General features: G+C 44.3%; 2 protein-coding genes across 2 annotated transcripts; one reads left to right on the plus strand and one right to left on the minus strand.

The window, feature by feature from the left end:
• Positions 1–1,881: 1,881 nt before the first annotated feature.
• On the plus strand, positions 1,882–8,319 carry LOC121046961. The gene is made up of 9 exons (XM_040501744.2): positions 1,882–1,917; positions 2,026–2,156; positions 2,601–2,694; positions 2,799–2,860; positions 3,559–3,633; positions 4,345–4,419; positions 5,124–5,198; positions 6,793–7,105; positions 7,587–8,319. The coding sequence occupies exons 3-9, from the start codon at positions 2,687–2,689 to the stop codon at positions 8,281–8,283; spliced, it is 1,305 nt and encodes a 434-aa protein (XP_040357678.2). The 5' UTR covers positions 1,882–1,917; positions 2,026–2,156; positions 2,601–2,686; the 3' UTR covers positions 8,284–8,319.
• Positions 8,320–9,082: 763 nt separating this feature from the next.
• On the minus strand, positions 9,083–11,967 carry LOC121837484. Its single transcript, XM_042293078.1, has 3 exons — positions 11,653–11,967; positions 10,484–11,050; positions 9,083–9,869 (listed from the first exon to the last, which is right to left on the minus strand). Exons 1-3 carry the CDS (start codon positions 11,965–11,967, stop codon positions 9,165–9,167), a joined length of 1,587 nt encoding a protein of 528 aa, XP_042149012.1. The 3' UTR covers positions 9,083–9,164.
• Between the last annotated feature and the right edge of the window lie 6,039 nt (positions 11,968–18,006).

Below are 18,006 nucleotides of genomic sequence, written 5' to 3' on the forward strand. Positions count from 1 at the left end.
GGCGTTCTGAATACTAACCAACTGTCTACGTTTCTTTAAAAAGGAATCAATCCACCCAGTGAAATAACGGACAGAGCGACACGAAATCTTAATTAAGTTTGCGATGCCTTGACTGTTCTTTTACTTCTTCGTATCTTACGGTTTACGTCAAGGGTTTTCAAACATTTTGGTTGAAGGGCCGGATTAGCAGACTGCCACAATCTCGGGAGCAGAAAAAAAAGGCCTTAGGAGTGAAATTTATGTTTGTAAGCATTACAAAAAAAAAGTAACGAAATACGTTATTTTGTTACTTGCAAATAGATGGAACATATAGTTACCGTCCTACGTTACCTCAAAATAAATGGAACGCGTTGAGGAAACACGCTCAGGCAACAGCCGTTTATGCCTCTTGACATCGCTCGAGAGACATCAAAAAGCTTCTCGTCACAGCCAAAAGAGACCAAAGAAGCCGTTGTATAAAACAAACGAAAGCACCGACGAACACGCACATGTACATAAATGGCTGAAACAAGGCACGATACGCTGCATAACGGAAGACTTTCGGAGGCAGTCTGCGTTGCATAACCGTCGTCGTGCTTGGGTTCGACGGTGGGTTTTATGCAGTGTTGTAGGCGTTACCGAAAAAAGTAACAAAATACGTTACTCGTCACTCGCAAAAAAAAGTAACGCGTTACCGACCTACGTTACCTCAACAAAAAAGGAACGCGTTATCGTAGCCGTTACCGACAAAAAGTAACGCACGTTTGTTTTGCGTTACTTTTTTAATTATGAATTAACACGTTTTACTGTTTTGGCAGTACAAGTAGGTACGTATAAGCGCCATATTTCAAGAAACGTCATGTTTATGCAGAAACTGAACATAATTGCTTTATCGTTCTTAGTTCCACCTAAATACTCGCAGCTAAAAACGCCAATAAAAAAAAACACATGAACTAAAAAAAATTACCTCACATAGACTTGTTTGTATGCCTGGTGTCAAGCAATGGCCGCCGGGGTGCCATCGTCAGGCTCCCGATGAGCGATCCAGTCTACTACAATCGAGATCAGCGGTCTAAGCACATGCTATTTCACCTTCACAGGCAATGGCGGCGATGTGACGACAGTCGGCCTCTGCTCAATAGGTGGTAGTGGCGTATCTTTCGGTGCAGTAATAATATTTGCAAACATACAACTAGATGATTTCACGTCTGTTCATGCAGTAATGGTTTCGATCATATTCTTTTATATTTCTACAAAACGTGTAAAAAAAGTCAAATTTGGGGGTTTTACGTGCCAAACCTACGACGGGCATCTGGCACGCCCCAGCGGAGGACTGAGGATTAATTTCGACCACCTGGGGATCTTTTGACGTGCAACCGAAAGCTCGGTTACACGGCGCCTTCTCCGCAATAAGCCTCCGTCATATTGCGGGCACCTCGGTCGGGATTTGAACCCGCCACCTGGGGATCCGTAGGCCGGCACTCTCGCCTCGGAGCCACCGAGGCGGCTTTACAAAACGTGTATATGTAAGCCATATCCTAGAAGGAATATTGCGCTATAGACCTTTTCTGTGTGCTCCCGTCCCCAGCCACCTAATAGGCGTATCCGGTATGGGCGACGAAAATATAAATCAACGCTTCAACCTGCAAATAGTAAAAAAATAAAAAAATAAATAAATAAAAAAAATAAAGGGGAGGCAAAACGAGAAAGTGTGACGGTTACGCTTATATCCTAAATGTGTTTTATTGGCGTGGCAAAGGCAAAACAATGTTTTCGCCCATACTGGAAGTGACGTCAATTCAAGATGGCGGCGCACTTGCAGAAAAGGTCTATAGGGTCCTTGCACATACGTCACACGTGTGACGTCAGAGCCCGGCTGTGAGTGGCGGCTGACATCTTGGTGGGGCAGGTCGAGGCGCCGTTGCACGCATCGTACCGGTAGGCCATGGTGAACTGCGCAGCATTTCGCTGCAATAATGAATCCCGGAAGAAAAATAATCGTGAAAACACACCACCGGTGGGATTTTTTCGATTCCCGGCTCTCAGACTGTCCGAGTGTTCGAAGACCACAAAACTATCGGCGGCGAGACGACGGGAGTGGCTCACAAGGATCAACAGATCCGACATTAGAGACGCGGCCTCACACCACCGCGTTTGCGGAGCTCAATTTGTGACTGGTAAGTGTTTTGATTCACTTCAAAAGCATAGCAGTAGAGTTTCCCCGTACTCAGGTCTGTGCGCGAACGCCGGTCTCCGCGTGTAATTGTACATATCGCGAACACGACATCGGCGCTTTTTCGCGTTTTGCTGAGACATGATTTAGACCAACACAGGTGTTGCTGCCCAAGTTAAAGACCCAAATGAGCACTTTCTATTGCTCCTGCCGTTTTTATTGAATACTTCGGAAAAATGAGGCAAAACCGACGGCGGCTTGTTCGCGCTATGATACTAGACGTGCGATAATGTTTGGATGAAGGAAATCCGAGTGAGCGCCGAGCACCGGTGCCAGCTCTTCCGCGTTATTTGTAGTCCGTGCCAAATACAATCGATATCTTGCTGTCTCTCATGCCTTCCTGCTTATTGTTTCCTGATTTGGTGAAATGCACCATTAAAATCCTTAGGCAAACCATCCGACCTTTTCGACGTTGACCATCCGGACTGGGCTCCCAGCTTGTCTCTTGGCCACAAGAAGAAGTATTCTAATAAAATGCACAGGTAAACAGACCTCTCCATCATTAGTTGTGAGAATATTTAGCAGAGCTTAGTGAATTATTGGTCTTGAGTGTAAAGTGCTCATCCCAAGTGCATGTTTGACGCAGGTACAATCGGCGTAAAGCCAGGCAGCAAAAAGCACGGTTTGGAAAGACACGAGACCAAAATGGTATGTGTCCTCTTTGAATAACTCTGCTCCTTCGCGCTAGAATATAGAATTCGAATTGTCGTCAGTTGCCTGCCGTCCTTCCATGCAACTCTGTCGAGTGATGTTACAACCAAATTCTTTCTTGTGTTGTCGCCAGATCTGCACGAAATGTCACAGCATTCTTGTTGTATTGTTGCTTTTAACCAAGGGCATCTGCCCAAACTGTTGCATCACTCTTGTCGCGTTGTGGTGATGTGATGTGAGATTGTCCGAGATGTCGGCCTACATGTTTTGGTCAACCTGTCCGTCGAATGAACCTCTACGCCTCCTTGACCGCACCCCTGAATAAGAAAGACAAGTTGAATCTTTCACCGTTAGCACGATTGACACTAGTGCTTCTGCACCATTACCCATCCTGAGAATGAGATTGATTTCTTGACCTCATAACTGACATAGCTGCGTGGTTACTCTTCACATTCCAGCTGTTAATGTAGTCTTCCCCGTCGAATCATTCAATCTTTTGAATCATCATTGGATTTACTTCTGGAGCCGTGATCACACGTGACCGGCTATCATTCCAGCCTAAGGAAAGAATGAACCAGGCATAGTTTCTACCAAAGTAAATCTAAAAACAGAGTTGCAGTGTTTAGGAGACGACTCGTTGATGCACTAACCTTGCATTCAATTGCATTATAATAACAAATTAATGTTTTATGCAGGCGTGCCAGTCCTCGAACCTGACTCGTGCAGCCAACCAGGAACGAGTTCTGTGGACACAGCCAGCTGCAGTGCAGGTAAATTGATTTTAGCGATCCGCAAAAATTAAAAAAGGGTCTGGCTCGTTACACAGGCCAGAAAGCTGTGGTGATCTCAGCATGGAACTCTTTCTCGAGTGGTGTTACGACCAAATTTTCGTTGTTTTGTCGCCAGATCTGCACGAAATGTCACAGCATTCTTGTCGTATTGTTGCTTTTAACCAAGGGCATCTGCCCAAACTGTTGCATCACTCGTGTCGTGTTGTTGTGATGTGATGTGAGATTGTCCGAGATGTCGGCCTACATGTTTTGGTCAACCTGTCCGTCGAATGAACCTCTACGCCTCCTTGACCGCACCCCTGAATAAGAAAGACAAGTTGAATCTTTCACCGTGAACACGACTGACACTAGTGTTTCTGCACCATTACCCATCCTAAGAATGAGATTGATTTCTTGACCTCATAACTGACATAGCTGCGTGGTTACTCTTCACATTCCAGCTGTTAATGTAGTCTTCCCCGTCGAATCATTCAATCTTTTGAATCATCATTGGATTTACTTCTGGAGCCGTGATCACACGTGACCGGCTATCATTCCAGCCTAAGGAAAGAATGAACCAGGCATAGTTTCTACCAAAGTAAATCTAAAAACAGAGTTGCAGTGTTTAGGAGACGACTCGTTGATGGCATGAATACATGTACTAACCTTGCATTCAATTGCATTATGATAACAAATTAATCTTTTATGCAGGCGTGCCAGTCCTCGAACCTGACTCGTGCAGCCAACCAGGATCGAGTTCTGTCGACACAGCCAGCTGCAGTGCAGGTAAATTGATTTTAGCGATCCGCAAAATTTAAAAAAGGGTCTGGCTCGTAACACAGGCCAGAAAGCTGTGGTGATCTCAGCATGGAACTCTCTCTCGAGTGGTGTTACGACCCAATTCTCATTGTGTTGTCGCCAGATCTGCACGAAATGTCACAGCATTCTTGTCGTATTGTTGCTTTTGACCAAGCGCATCTGCCCAAACTGTTGCATCACTCTTGTCGTGTTGTTGTGATGTGATGTGAGATTGTCCGAGATGTCGGCCTACATGTTTTGGTCAACCTGTCCGTCGAATGAACCTCTACGCCTCCTTGACCGCACCCCTGAATAAGAAAGACAAGTTGAATCTTTCACCGTGAACACGATTGACACTAGTGTTTCTGCACCATTACCCGTCCTAAGAACGAGATTGATTTCTTGACCTCATAACTGACATAGCTGCGTGGTTACTCTTCACATTCCAGCTGTTAATGTAGTCTTCCCCGTCGAATCATTCAATCTTTTGAATCATCATTGAATTTAGTTCTGGAGCCGTGATCACACATGACCGGCTCTCATTCCAGCCTAAGGAAAGAATGAACCAGGCATAGTTTCTGCCAAAGTAAATCTAAAAACAGAGTTGCAGTGTTTGGGAGACAACTCGTTGATGGCATGAATACATGTACTAACCTCAAATTGAAGGGCTAACAAATTAATGTTTTATGCAGGTGTGGCAGTCCTCGAAACTCACTCATACAGCCAACCAGGAACGAGTTCTGTCGACACAGCCAGCTGCAGTGCAGGTAAATTGATTTTAGCGATCCGCAAAATTTAAAAAAGGGTCTGGCTCGTTACGCTGGCCGGGAAGCTGTAGTGATCTCACCATGCGGCTCTTTGTCGAGTGATGTCACGAGCAAATTCTTGTTGTGTTGTCACCTGATCTGCCCGAAATATCGCAGCATTCTTGTCATAATATTGCTTTTAAGTGGTGATGGTACAAACTTTTCTTTGAGCCGAGATTCGGAAAGGTTATGATAAGTGACCGAATCTTGCATTTCGTGTCAACCTCTGGAGTAAATCTAGTCATAGAATAATCCTGGTCAGCACTTCTAGTATAGAGAGAGGGACATTTTTGTCTTAGAATTCTTCACCTTGGAATGTTTGTGTCTACATGCCACAGCCAGCAAACTGTCAAGCTTTTCCCATCGTTTCTATCGCTAATTAAGCTAAAATCACGTAATCAAGCTTGTTACGTAAAATTTGTATTTTTCAAACTAAGAACTAATAAGATAAAGATAGTTTAGAGGGGTACGGAAACGAAATTCCAACTCTCATTTTCTAGCTTAAATATGTTGCATGTTGCACCATAACCTCAAAAACAGCAGTCTTTCGTTGGAAGGCGTGAGAAAACTTAATTTAAAGCTAAGCCACCTTTCAATGTGCACCATGTGGATGCTTGTGAAGCTTAGTTGGGAGGTCATCTAGCAACGTTGGGAATATTGCTATGTAGTCAAGATGTAGGAGGAACCGTTACATAGCCGCACTAAACATTGAAGCAGCGCCACTCTTTGGAAGTATGTTCAACTGTTGCAAGTTACCTCTGCCTGCACACGATTGCGAAGTCCCTGCCCATGCTCTTTGCCCTTTTGCGAAGGAAGCCAACAAGTTGCCATGATGGACTTGTTGAGATGTCGCCGCGCTTCTGCATGGCTGAGAACTGTGGTAACGACTGCTCAACAGCATTATGCCGATGAACAAGTTTCCGAACAACGAGAAACTTCGTGCCCTGTGGATCTGGCTCGCACGTTTGTCATTTCCGACAAGGGTTCAGACGCCTGCTGCTCGCTTTCTTAAATGGATGCAGGGAGGACGGAGTCGGTGCCCTCGTCCTCACTCGTGTTGTTCAAGTTTATGTTCCCAAGGAAATCCTCCTGAAGCACCATTGGAGTGGGCCACACAAACACGACGCGCACGACTGGTCTCGCACGTGAAACGCTTGTCACCCCACGGGTACTTTGAACGGCTCGGTTGCAATGCGTTGACACTGTTGACGCCACCACAACGCTAACTACGTCAAAGCTCATAACCCCGCCAGCCTTGCTAATCAAAAATGCGGAAAATCTTTTTTTTTTTTTGTGCGTGTGCTTTTGTTTGCGGCGAATATCCCATGACGCATCACACTCTCCGTTCGCTTCTTTGAGTGCTTGCTCGAGTGCACCGTTTGGAACGAAAAATATAGCCAGTCATTCAAAATACAAACAAGCAATTATCATTTACTGTTATTATCCATCATGCTCAACTCATTGTTGAACGAGATTTGTATATTTTAGTTTGTGTGCACTTTTAAATATGTATTGCCTGGCTCGAATTCTTTCTTTGTATATTTTTTTTTTTCAGGAGTGCAGACCGATCTCACTTTTGGGCAAATTGAAGCAATCGAATCTACTAGCCTTGTGCAGACGGCCGAGATCCACACGCTAATGGTCAACCTTTCCGCACATAAGCTGGATGAGGAGGCATTAAAACAAAACCAGGGGCTGGTTCAGTTTTACACAGGCCTCCCCAACATCGAAGTGCTCCAGGCGGTGTTTGATCTGGCGAAGGGCTCCGTGTCACACACACCCCTCAATTGCCTGAGCCAGTTTGAAGAAATGATGGTGCTGTTCTTACGTCTCCGTCTCAACGCACAAATGCTGGACCTTGCTTACCGGTAAGGAAAGATTTGTCACCTTATACACATGGGGATTTGGATAGTTTTTTGCATAGTGGGACCTACAGAGGAGGCAGGAAAAGGCGCTGCATAATTTAAACGACTACTGCATGTCATATAACTTAATTACGTAACTCTGCCGAGAGCTGCCTCTTGATGGTTGTTTCTTTGGATGTAGGCAAAAATGTCTGGTTTCGAAAGTGAATTCAGTATTTCAACTGGGCGTCCACATTTTTTGCAATACCATTGACTAAGTGAGTTGCAAAGCCAAAATGTGCAGCAGTCAGAATAAACCAGAATGGGATCTCTCAATTCCTCATGTTCCAAGATCATGCCTCAATTAATTTGGTGTTGCCGGTTGAATGTTCTTAGTCATCAAACATAAAATAAATACTAATAAAGCATGAAACAAACGACGGGGACGGGAAAAACAGAACTACTTACATTTAGGTTTACAAACATTTTTTTGCTTTCCTTCAAGGTTTCATGTCTCGGAATCTACTATCTCGAGAATTGTTCACCGTTGGCTGGACGCTCTGTACCAGTGTCTCCAGCCCTTCATCTCCTGGCCCTCGAAGAAAGAACTTCAGGAAACAATGCCTATGGGGTTCCGAATGTCGTTTGGCGTGGATGTCGTCGTTGTAATGGATTGTTTTGAACTATTCATAGACAGAGCCACGTCAATGAATCCACGCTCATTGACGTGGTCTCAGTACAAGCACCACAACACCGTTAAATATCTGATAGGCATCGCACCCCAAGGTGTAGTGACCTTTGTTTCACGTGGTTGGTGCGGGAGAACAAGTGACAAGGCTGTAATTGAGTCATGCGGCATACTAGACAACCTTGTTCCAGGCGACTCAGTGTTGGCAGACAGGGGGTTTACGACCGCGGAGTCTGTTGGCCTGCGTGGTGCCCGCCTCCACCTCCCTGCCTTTACCAGGGGGCAGGCACAACTGGCCCCCTGGGAGGTGGAGCGGACGAGAAAAATTGCAAATGCCCGCATACATGTGGAAAGGGTGATTGGACTTGTGAGAAACAAGTACCCAATCCTGAAGGCAACCCAATCCTTCGACATGCTGCTGCTGCGAGACGAAGACTTGACTGTGCTGGACCAAACGGTCTTTCTCTGTGCGGCACTGACTAATCTGTGCGACTCTGTTGTTCCCTCAGACTAGTGCAGCATTGGGACCAGGTTTGGTAATCATGATAAACTTATTGCTCCAACTCCACATGACAAGATTAACATTTTGCAATTTCACCAAACCATTTTTTTTGTAGGGATGTAAGAATATTCAGTTTTCAAGTAATGAATTGAACATATTTCACCATGCGATTTGTTATCAGTCTAGTCCAGTAGTCGTTTCTCAAAGTTTTGAATATTTTTCACATAATTTCTGACAAGTCTGCGGTTTAGTGCCATGAACGTTTTCTACAAAAGCACCTATCATGGGCCTCCCATATGCACCGTAAAATATAACCGAGCTCTTTTGTTGTTTTATGCATCCACTATCTCTGTGTGAAGTACAGGAACAGATGCAACTAAAAGTAGCATTATTTTTTGTGTTGCAAAGCACTGGGCAAACTGTGATAACATGTTATCTCATTTTTTGTTCGACATTCATTTTCCCCGTTTCACTTACACACTTTGTAATCGGACTCTAGTAGTCTACCCGAGCGGTTTTCTGTGATTGCAATGCTTCAGCAGTTTGTGTTCTGCTAAAATCCAGCTGTAGTCGACAAACTTGCACATTCTCCTAGTTTATGTCTATTTAGTTTCATCTCCAATGTGTCAGTTTCACCTAGCCTTGCATTCTTACAAAGGTTTCCAGGAAACCATGAGCTGTACTTTTGTAGACTGTGTAGCCCTTTATAAAATGCATGAACCATTCAATTCGAAAGATCTCTCTTTACACGCCTGTCATTTTTTTGTGTTGTGTGAAGTCTGAGTAATAATCACTGAAATTCGAGTAGGGCTGGTTTTTCTTTTTTTAGTGTTCACATTTTTTCTTTGATTCTCTTCCACTCAGTTGAACATGTGCTGGAAGGTAGTCAATTTTTAGTTTCCAGACGCGATTTCTGCCTGCGACCAGAACATGTACAGCAGCTCCGGCAGTACCACCTTTACAAAAAAAGTCTTGCACTTATTCACAACCTCGTCATGAAGGGCAGCGTCGGCATACACCCTCTCAATAAACATTGCCTCGATGGTCCAGAGGGCAAAGTCACAGTGGTTCTTCTTTGCAACAAGCATCTGGGTTTGTACCTGGTAGTAGTATGTGTGGGTGGTCTTCAGTGACACCACACCAGTGCTCTCTTCCCGCTCCAAGCACTCTGGGAGAGATAGTAGCAGCTCGTCTAGTGTGCAGTGCCTTTGGAGGTAGGGGCACTTCACCTCCACGAGCCCTAGGCCACAGCAGCTGCACTCTGTTGCCCCATCTGGAGTGGCTGCGATAAAAGGCAAGTCTGGGCAGATTAACAGTCCACTGTTCACACAGGTGAAGCTTGGATGCGACAGTCCCATCACTTCGGTGTATAGCTGTGGAGCTTCATCCTCGTGTTCGATTCCCCAGGTTGTCGCAGGACTCCGAAATACACACTTCTCCGGGTGGCATATTTTCTTTAGGAGGCTCAGTGTTGGCGCATCCATTGACGTGTGGCACACAGCTCTCGCGGTGCACGCCGTCGTTCTACCCGATCTGAAGGCGAACCACTTGGCTGATCGGTGCTGTGTCCGTGTGGTTTCCTCAATCTTGTCTGCAACCTGCAAGAAAAATTGGGGAACATTGAAGGAGAGTTATATCAGAACATAAATCGGGGTAAGATGCAGATTTTGTGCACAAAAATTAACATAGAGTGTAAAGGGCACCCATGTTATACAATGACAGTAAGTGCACTTTGTCTACACCAGAGTACCCGCACTTCGTCTTAACCAAATGAAGCCAGCAACCGAGTAATGACTACAAGTCTGGCAGCGACATGCGTGTAATTTTTCCCAAGGTAGCATAAATTCACTGATCAAAACTTTGTTCTATTGTTCAGAGCTAAAGACCGTGGCCACTTTGGTCTCAATTCAGCTGAAGCTTGGTGTAGTAATGGCTACATATGCTGCAGACAGGAAAAGGGGGGGGGGGAGGGGGGGGGAGAGACTCTTTATTACAAAGTGTTGTAGATGGGGAGTGGGGAGAGCAGGTTCCAGCAAAACAGAGCTTGGGGAGGGCACCGGACCAACCCTCTGACTACGTCCCTGGCTGTGGAGTTGTGTAATGACGAGGTTTTTATGCAAAAAAGTTTATGCAATTTAGAAACTAGGCCAGTTGCGAACAGGGTGATTAATGAATGCTGTTGGAATAGCAAAGTAATAAATGACCTGCCTACCTCTTGGTCAACCTTCAAAGAGCTTGCGAATGCCTCGCAGTCGTCCTCAATGTCCTCCCATGGAGGTAGAGGACCTCCCTTGAAGAGGTTGCAAAGGAGTACCTCCTTGTATCTCCCTTCTGCTGGGACGTATGGAGCAGAATACCCTGGTACCAGTGCTAACAGCGCTGGCTTGAAAGGAGCTTCCTTCAGCTTGTCGTAGAAGGCACTTATCATGGCCTGACTGGGCCTGGGCACATGCTTCCTGAGCTTTTGTGGTGGTCTGGCAGCTTGCTCGTCCAGCTGCCTCTTCTTCATGGATGCCGAACCAAAGTCTATCTCGGCTACAGTCTTGCAGACCAGCTTGTTGACTGTTGGTGGCAGCCACGCATTTTCCCCATCTGTGCAGGCCTGACTATCCATGCGCCTCACCACCACCTCCATGTAGAAAAGGATAGCCGCAACATGGGAACAGGCTTCAGCCAAGCCGGCCATGCAGGTGCAGTGTGCGGTGAGGACCTCGCCGTCTGGTCGTAGGAGGACCCATGGGAGCAGGGGCTTTGTGCTGAATGTCTGGGAGTGCTTTACCTGAAATATATAAGGGTACATCATTTCTGTGCACGCAATACATCGAACACAAAATGGCCAATGGTATAACTGGCCGAAAACGGTTTGGGTTGGGCAAAAATTTACAGAACTAAGTATAAGCTCGGTAACTTTTCCCCCACATCAGGGGACAACGTAGACGCGTGGCCACGTGGCTGAGTAGGATCATTTTGTTGTTAACTCGAGCAAACTCTCGAGGGGTTAAGGCGACTTTCGGGGTTAGATGCTTGTGCTCGCACACTCATGAACACGACTGGGTGGAATGCGGTGGGCGATTTCCGCTCGCGGTGAGGCCACTTAAAAGCAAAAGCTGGTCAAGCAACTTGACGCTGACATTTAAACGCACCAATAATTTTTATTCAAAACCCGCGTCCCGCTCAAGCGAAATGTTGGAGGCGCAGACCGACAACTCCCGAGTAAAGCTGCTCCGCGGTAAACCACGTCCCACGATGTAACGCAGCGCTTTTACGCTAATTACGCGAGTCTAAATCGTGCTACACAAGTTCAGAATACTACTATTTTTATGAATACCGGACCCATGCCACACAAACCCAAAAATGCATTGCGGTTACTGATTCACTTACCTTCGCGACACAGACGACATTCTTGTCCGGCAGGACTTCAAGCCTGGGTTGGCTCACCCATCCGCTTGTTAAGTAATTATGCGCTTCCAGGGACTTGGAAGCTTTGAACTGTTCTCTAGAGTAGAAACTTGTTCCCTTCACGAGATAGTCCTTGATGTCCGTCGTTTCCACTCGTGGACACAAGTTGACATCCACGAGAGTGTCCCCATCGTCGAGTAGAAGCGGATCGACGGATCCACACATCGCCACTTTCTGCTCGTACCGCGCCCGAACTCGTCCGGTGAGACTCGCGGCATATGCGCCTAAGATTAACATTGCTAGGCAGCACAGAACAAGACACTCCGAAATGCGGAGATGGCGGCGCTGCTACAGCGAACTGACGCCGAAGACCCGCCAATATGGCGTACTGGGCGAAATCAGCCGGAAGTGACGTCTTATGCAAGAAGCGTATAGACCCTTTTCGTTCGCTCTCATCGCTAGCCACCTGGCAAGCATATCCGGTATGGGCGACGAAAAAAAATAAATAAAAATAAAACATTTCAACCGGCAAATGGTAAAAAATGGAGGTGAGGCAAAACGAGAACGGGTGACGGTTACGCTGTCATCCTGAATGCCTTCTCTCGGCGTAGCAACGGCCAGACAATGTTTTCGCGCATACTGGAAATCACAACATTCAAGATGGCGGCCCTCTTGTGCAAAAGGTGTATACAGAAAGGCCGTGGCTAATTTTTTCGCAGAGATACAAAATTGAGATGCCCGAGGCGTGGAAAATGACGAGATATAATTGCTCCACCGTTAATTTTTTTTAGTTACTTACGGTGTTATAAATTGTCATGTCTATATACAGACGTTTCACAACACGTGCCGAAAAGATAAATTAAATTCTATATTTTTATGAACAGTAAATTAGGCAAAACGGCAGTAAAATCCAAGTGACACAAACACGCAAAAATTATTTTAGATCTAAGGACTTTTGCAAATACTTAGTACACTATACCAAAATCTGCATAGTTATATGGAGCTTAGAACCGTATAAAAAGTAGTTTTATACCATTTGTTGTAGTTTTTGTGTCAATTAGAACTGATTTCACACACTGCGTCATAATGGCGCGTAAATATTAAAAACCCTATTGCTTCTTTTTCTTAAAAAAATCCTAACCTGTTCTCAATAAGGTCTATTAAGTTGTGACGCCAACATATCGAACCACATTTGTAGGTGCTCCGCCGCGTAGCACCAAGCGTTCTGGGTGCTATTCGGTGTGGTCATACTAGATATGAAAAGCGTTTTATTCAAACCTGGCTGTCTGCAGCTCTATCAAAAAATAACCTGCGGCGCAATATCATTATTTAGTTCACAAATCACAGCGAAATGATGAACACATTGTTCTTGCGCCTTAGCTACGTCTACAAAATCTTGAAGTTTTGAGTCCCACAACTGGCCATGTAAGTACACTTTCTGTTTTTTGGCATGTGAGGTCTTCCAGAGACGAAAAGTCTGGATGCCTTTGATACGTTTCACCGTAGCCCATTCTGCTTGTTTCACCGCACGTAAATCTCCAACCCGCTTCACGGACAGGTGCGTATATACATTTGGCACTTTTCCCGTAGCAGCTCCACTAAGTCTTTAGCGGTGACAACCGCTGAATCAGTCTAGAATCCTAAGTTTGTGAGCGTCCCGTGGTGTTTAAGAGCGCCACCTGTACCCCGTCACAGGTACTTTTCCCGTGTCCAGCCATGCAGTGGCTGTAACGATCGTCCTTGCCGAAATGTAAGGTTTCTTACTCATTTCGTGTAATTGGAAGCGGTTCTAGAAATGTGTCACCGGTCCGCTTGGGATAAAAATCACTAAGCGTAAATAGGGTAAATGTTCGTCAATGCACTCGCTATTGTCTCTGTGGTTACAAAATCGTGAGCCGTTTCGTGTATCATGTCATCGCTTAAAAGGGTAAAACTTTGCGTGCCTTATGTACACGCAATCGCACATGTGCAAAGATACGCTTTATTTAATAATGTTTTTATGCAAACTACGAAGTGCTTTAGGGTAGATAATCAAATAAAAAATAGCTGTCTTTGGTACTAAAGCTTTTCTTATGCCACGTATGAGACTTCATTGAACATAGCAGATATAAAAATGTTTCACACAGTTCTCGTTCCATGGTTTCAAGCCCTGCAGGATGTCCGAAGTGTTCATGACCTTTTTTGACGAGTTCGCCTGCGTCCCAATAATGCGAAACAGATCTCCTCATCATCATCAAGAAGCGGCTCCAACGAGATGTTCAGGCACTTTTGGCACTGGCGTAATATATATACCGGGTGTTTTTCTTAAGCTTAACAGATTAGTTTCAAAGAAGCCGTAAACGTTACACTTATGCCGCTTGTGGAGGTGAGTTATACAGCCAGGGGGACATATTATAGGGGTCCAATCGTAACGATCAGTCAGCTAATTAATTAAAATTCGTTAATTAACTTTTTGATGAATGAAAATAGACATATGGTTCCAATTAGAAACTTGCTCAGCGTCATTGAAAACCACTAAATCAGTCATTTCCAGAATGACTTTCGGCGCGTGAGAAGCGTAGTATTGTACTAAAGTTGCTACTCGTGGAGCAGGTACAAGGCTGGGGCTAGATAAGAGACGGAAAAATCGCGCGGGCGCCTTACCGCAACCGCTAGTTTTGTCCCTGCTCCACGAGTGGTAACTTTAGTGCACCACTACGCTTCCCACGCGCTCAAAGTCTCTCTGAAAATTACTGGTTTAGTGGTTTTCGATGATGCTGAGCAAGTTCCTAATTTGAACCATATGTATACTTTCATTAATTAAAAAGTTAATTCACAAATTTTATTTAATTACCCGACTGATCGTTGCGATTAGCCCCCTATCATAAGTCCCCCTGGCCGTTTAACTCACCTCCACAAGCGGCGTAAGTGTAACTTTCAAGGCTTTTTTTAAACAAATCTGTTAAGCTTAAAAAAAAAACACCCTCTATATATATACAGGTATATCGTGTTGCCGAGTGCTGTAGGGGTAAAGGCGCTTGACGCCCTTTTCAGTAAATACATTCCTAGGCGTATTTCATACGGCTGTGAGCAGCAATCGTAAATTTACTCGATAAATGCATACACACACCCCATGCTCGGGACTTTTTTTTTAAACCAGGTTTTGGTCGTCCAGACTTCAGTGACGTCCGCAACGTTCCCATGCATGTGGGCGGTACAGAGGCACGCACTCTCAAGAAAAAAGTAAGGAAAAGGACGTGTATTGTTACACCGTTTGTCGCATATAATGTACCCCAAAACTTCATTTCTACGTACAGCGCCCTATAGTCGAACAGACGGCCCCGAATTTTACGAGGGGCTTGATAACGGTGCGATATAACTTTTTTAAATAGCTAAAGTACGTATCAAAGACCACATAAAAGAAACACCGAGTTTTTACAGCAGGACCAAGAAAACCCCGATCATTATTTTTTTTTATTCACTAAAACGTACATGAGCTACTTTAACAAGTTGTGCCACACGACTATCAAGCCGCTCTCAAATTTTGAGGCCGTCTTTTCGACTGTAGGGCGCTGTACGTCGAATTGAAATAATGGGGTGTATTATACTGGACAAAGGGGACAAAGGTCCATTTTACACCCTTTTTTCTCGAGAGTGCGGCGTCTGGTAACGAGGATTGAAGAGGACGAAACACCGCGAGCACGATTGTGAAAGTAAAGAAGAAAAAAAGGCGGGGGGGGGGGGGGGGGGGGGGATAAACACAAAGCTAAAATTAGGCTACGGAAGAGCAATGAGCATCGTCTTCAACTGCCATATATGGTAGAAATGGGCTTTGTAGCCTCTGTCGACTCCAAGAGCCTCATCCTTGAAGGCGACGTTCGGCGGCTTAGGCAAAGATGATTTTATTTTTTTTAAGGTCAAATGTGATTTATTATTTTGAAGTCACAACTTAGTCGACGTTACTGAGAATAGGTTATAATTTCGTAAAGATGGTAAACGATGGCGTTTTGAAAATGTCTACACGCAGTTATGACATATTTTAGAAAACCAGCTGGAGTATCTAATTTAAAAAAATGGTATAAAAAGAAACTTTTATGTCATTGTAAGCTAAATGTAAATACACATATTTTGGTATATTTTACTAAGTATTTACAAAAATCCTTCTATATAAAATAAATTCTGAAAATGCCTAAATTGAACATTCCAGGCCTTTTTTTTCATAGCTTATAGCAATTTTAAATATAATTTTTTAATCTTTTCTACGCGCCTTTTGAAACGTTTGCGTAATGAACAGAATATAAGGCCGTGTTTGTTGAAGAAATTAGCGGTGGTGCGAACATGTCAAATATTCTAATTTTCCAGGCCTCGAGCTTGTCAATTTTGTATCTGCAAAAGAATCAGCTACGCCGTTGCGGAATATTCTTAACAAGGACATAGCTTACATTTTTTTATATATATATGAAAAATATTATCCAAGCCATCGTTCCATGAACGGACGTGAAATTATGAAAGACGGAAACGTTCACAAACCATAATCAATTGCATTTTCATTATTCCAAAGGCAGGACATAATTAGTGGTAATGCTGAGCGCGCCTGATGGTTTGCCTGTTTTCTGGTGCGCCTGATGCTGATCTTCTATTCGTGTGGCACGAGAACACGCTGCTCTCGGTGGCTTATGGTATGCTATAGTATGCTAGTCGTGACGCCGAAACTCACCCCTCTCAACCTCAGAAATGCATTACAGATATATTGTTTTAACTGCAAAAAAAGCGAAAAAAAAAAACGCCCCACACCGAATTATACATACGGGTGGCAAAGAAAAGACATACTCGAGAGCTGCGATGAATCCCCACACCGACTGAAGGCGCGTTACTTACTTATTTTAGGTTTCTGAAATAAGGAGTGCAGGACGCACGGGAAAAATGTGACGGTTTCAGTACGTAGGAGTGATTTGCATGCTCACAAAACGTTCACCATCCTCAAAAAGCCAGGGCCTGTTATCGGGCCCTTGTTTGCGTGCAGCACGTACAAATTATTGTGTGCCTAACTCGCAGGAAATATTGGCCAACGAAATGTGGATTAAATTTATGTTTAGACATTCCAACAACCACCTAAGGTAAAAGGGCAGCAAGGGTGAGTGTCGGTATTAGAACGTATTAGTGGATCGCTTTTAGCTCTCCGGTAACCGTTCCCCGGATGATATATAACCTATACTTGCTGCGAGCATTCTTTATAGAGTAAGGCTATCGGAGCGGAAAACACAATATTCATACCCTATTGGGGGGTTCAGCGTGTCGTATTACTCTTCAACGCTACTTGTATCGATACAACAGCACGGGTTGCCACTTCGAAGTATTATTTGGAGTCTTCAAAAGCAGCCCATTTTTGTTTACATGACAAAGGACTGTAACTTGATATTTTAAAACCAAGTACACTGCGCCACGAAGTTAGCACGAACAATCGCCGATTTTTTCCATTTTTGTTTTCTTAGAATTTAAAGATGTTTAGAAAACTGTTCATCCGAGTATCCAACCTAAGCGGTAGATCTCAGTGCTAGACAATGCCATATTGATGGGGGAAAAATAGCAAAATGCGACGATGTCGTGTTCTCCCTAACATTTATTGTCACGTAGTGCACGCATCTCGCTACACGACCATTGCAATCAGGGTGTGTCAATAAGTTAATTGGACAAAAATATAATTAAAAGTTTTTGTCATTTCCTTTTTTTTTTTGTAGCTTCATCCTTATACAACCGATTCGGCAAAGAGTGCTTCTATTGTGCATCAACTAACGTGGCATTAGTTTTTTCTTGGTACAATAAAATCTGCATGGAACTGGCGTAAAAACATGTCAATTTTCTCTTCGTGCTCGCTGTGTTACGTATAGAGTAAGAAGACTCGTTCATTTCTCGAACATTTTAACGAAACCTCTGTTACTCCAGACACACATTTCGCAAGTACGCTCTATTCATTGTGGCTTAAAGTATTATCAATGTCAAGCCATTCGTCACTCTCTGCCGAATCGCTTGTATAGAAATAGCAACGTTCGAGCTTTAAACACACACAGACACACACAAACACGCGCGCGCGCGCACGCAGGCACGCACGCACACACACACACACACACACACCAAAAAAAATTTTTTTAATAAACCAATTGATTTAATTCTGATCGTGTTTACGGTATGCGCACATTGCGCGGACACAACATGGGCGCTTTTTCTATTTTTCTACAGCAAAGTATTGTCCAGCACTAAGATCTATCGCTTAGGTTGGAAACTCGCAATAACACTTTTCTAAACTAAATTCACTTCTAAGAAAACAAAAATGGGAAAATGTCGGCGATAGTTGGTTCA

Source organism: Ixodes scapularis, unplaced genomic scaffold, assembly GCF_016920785.2.
Source record: "Ixodes scapularis isolate PalLabHiFi unplaced genomic scaffold, ASM1692078v2 PGA_scaffold44__24_contigs__length_19508400, whole genome shotgun sequence".
Taxonomy (NCBI): Eukaryota; Metazoa; Arthropoda; class Arachnida; order Ixodida; family Ixodidae; genus Ixodes; species Ixodes scapularis.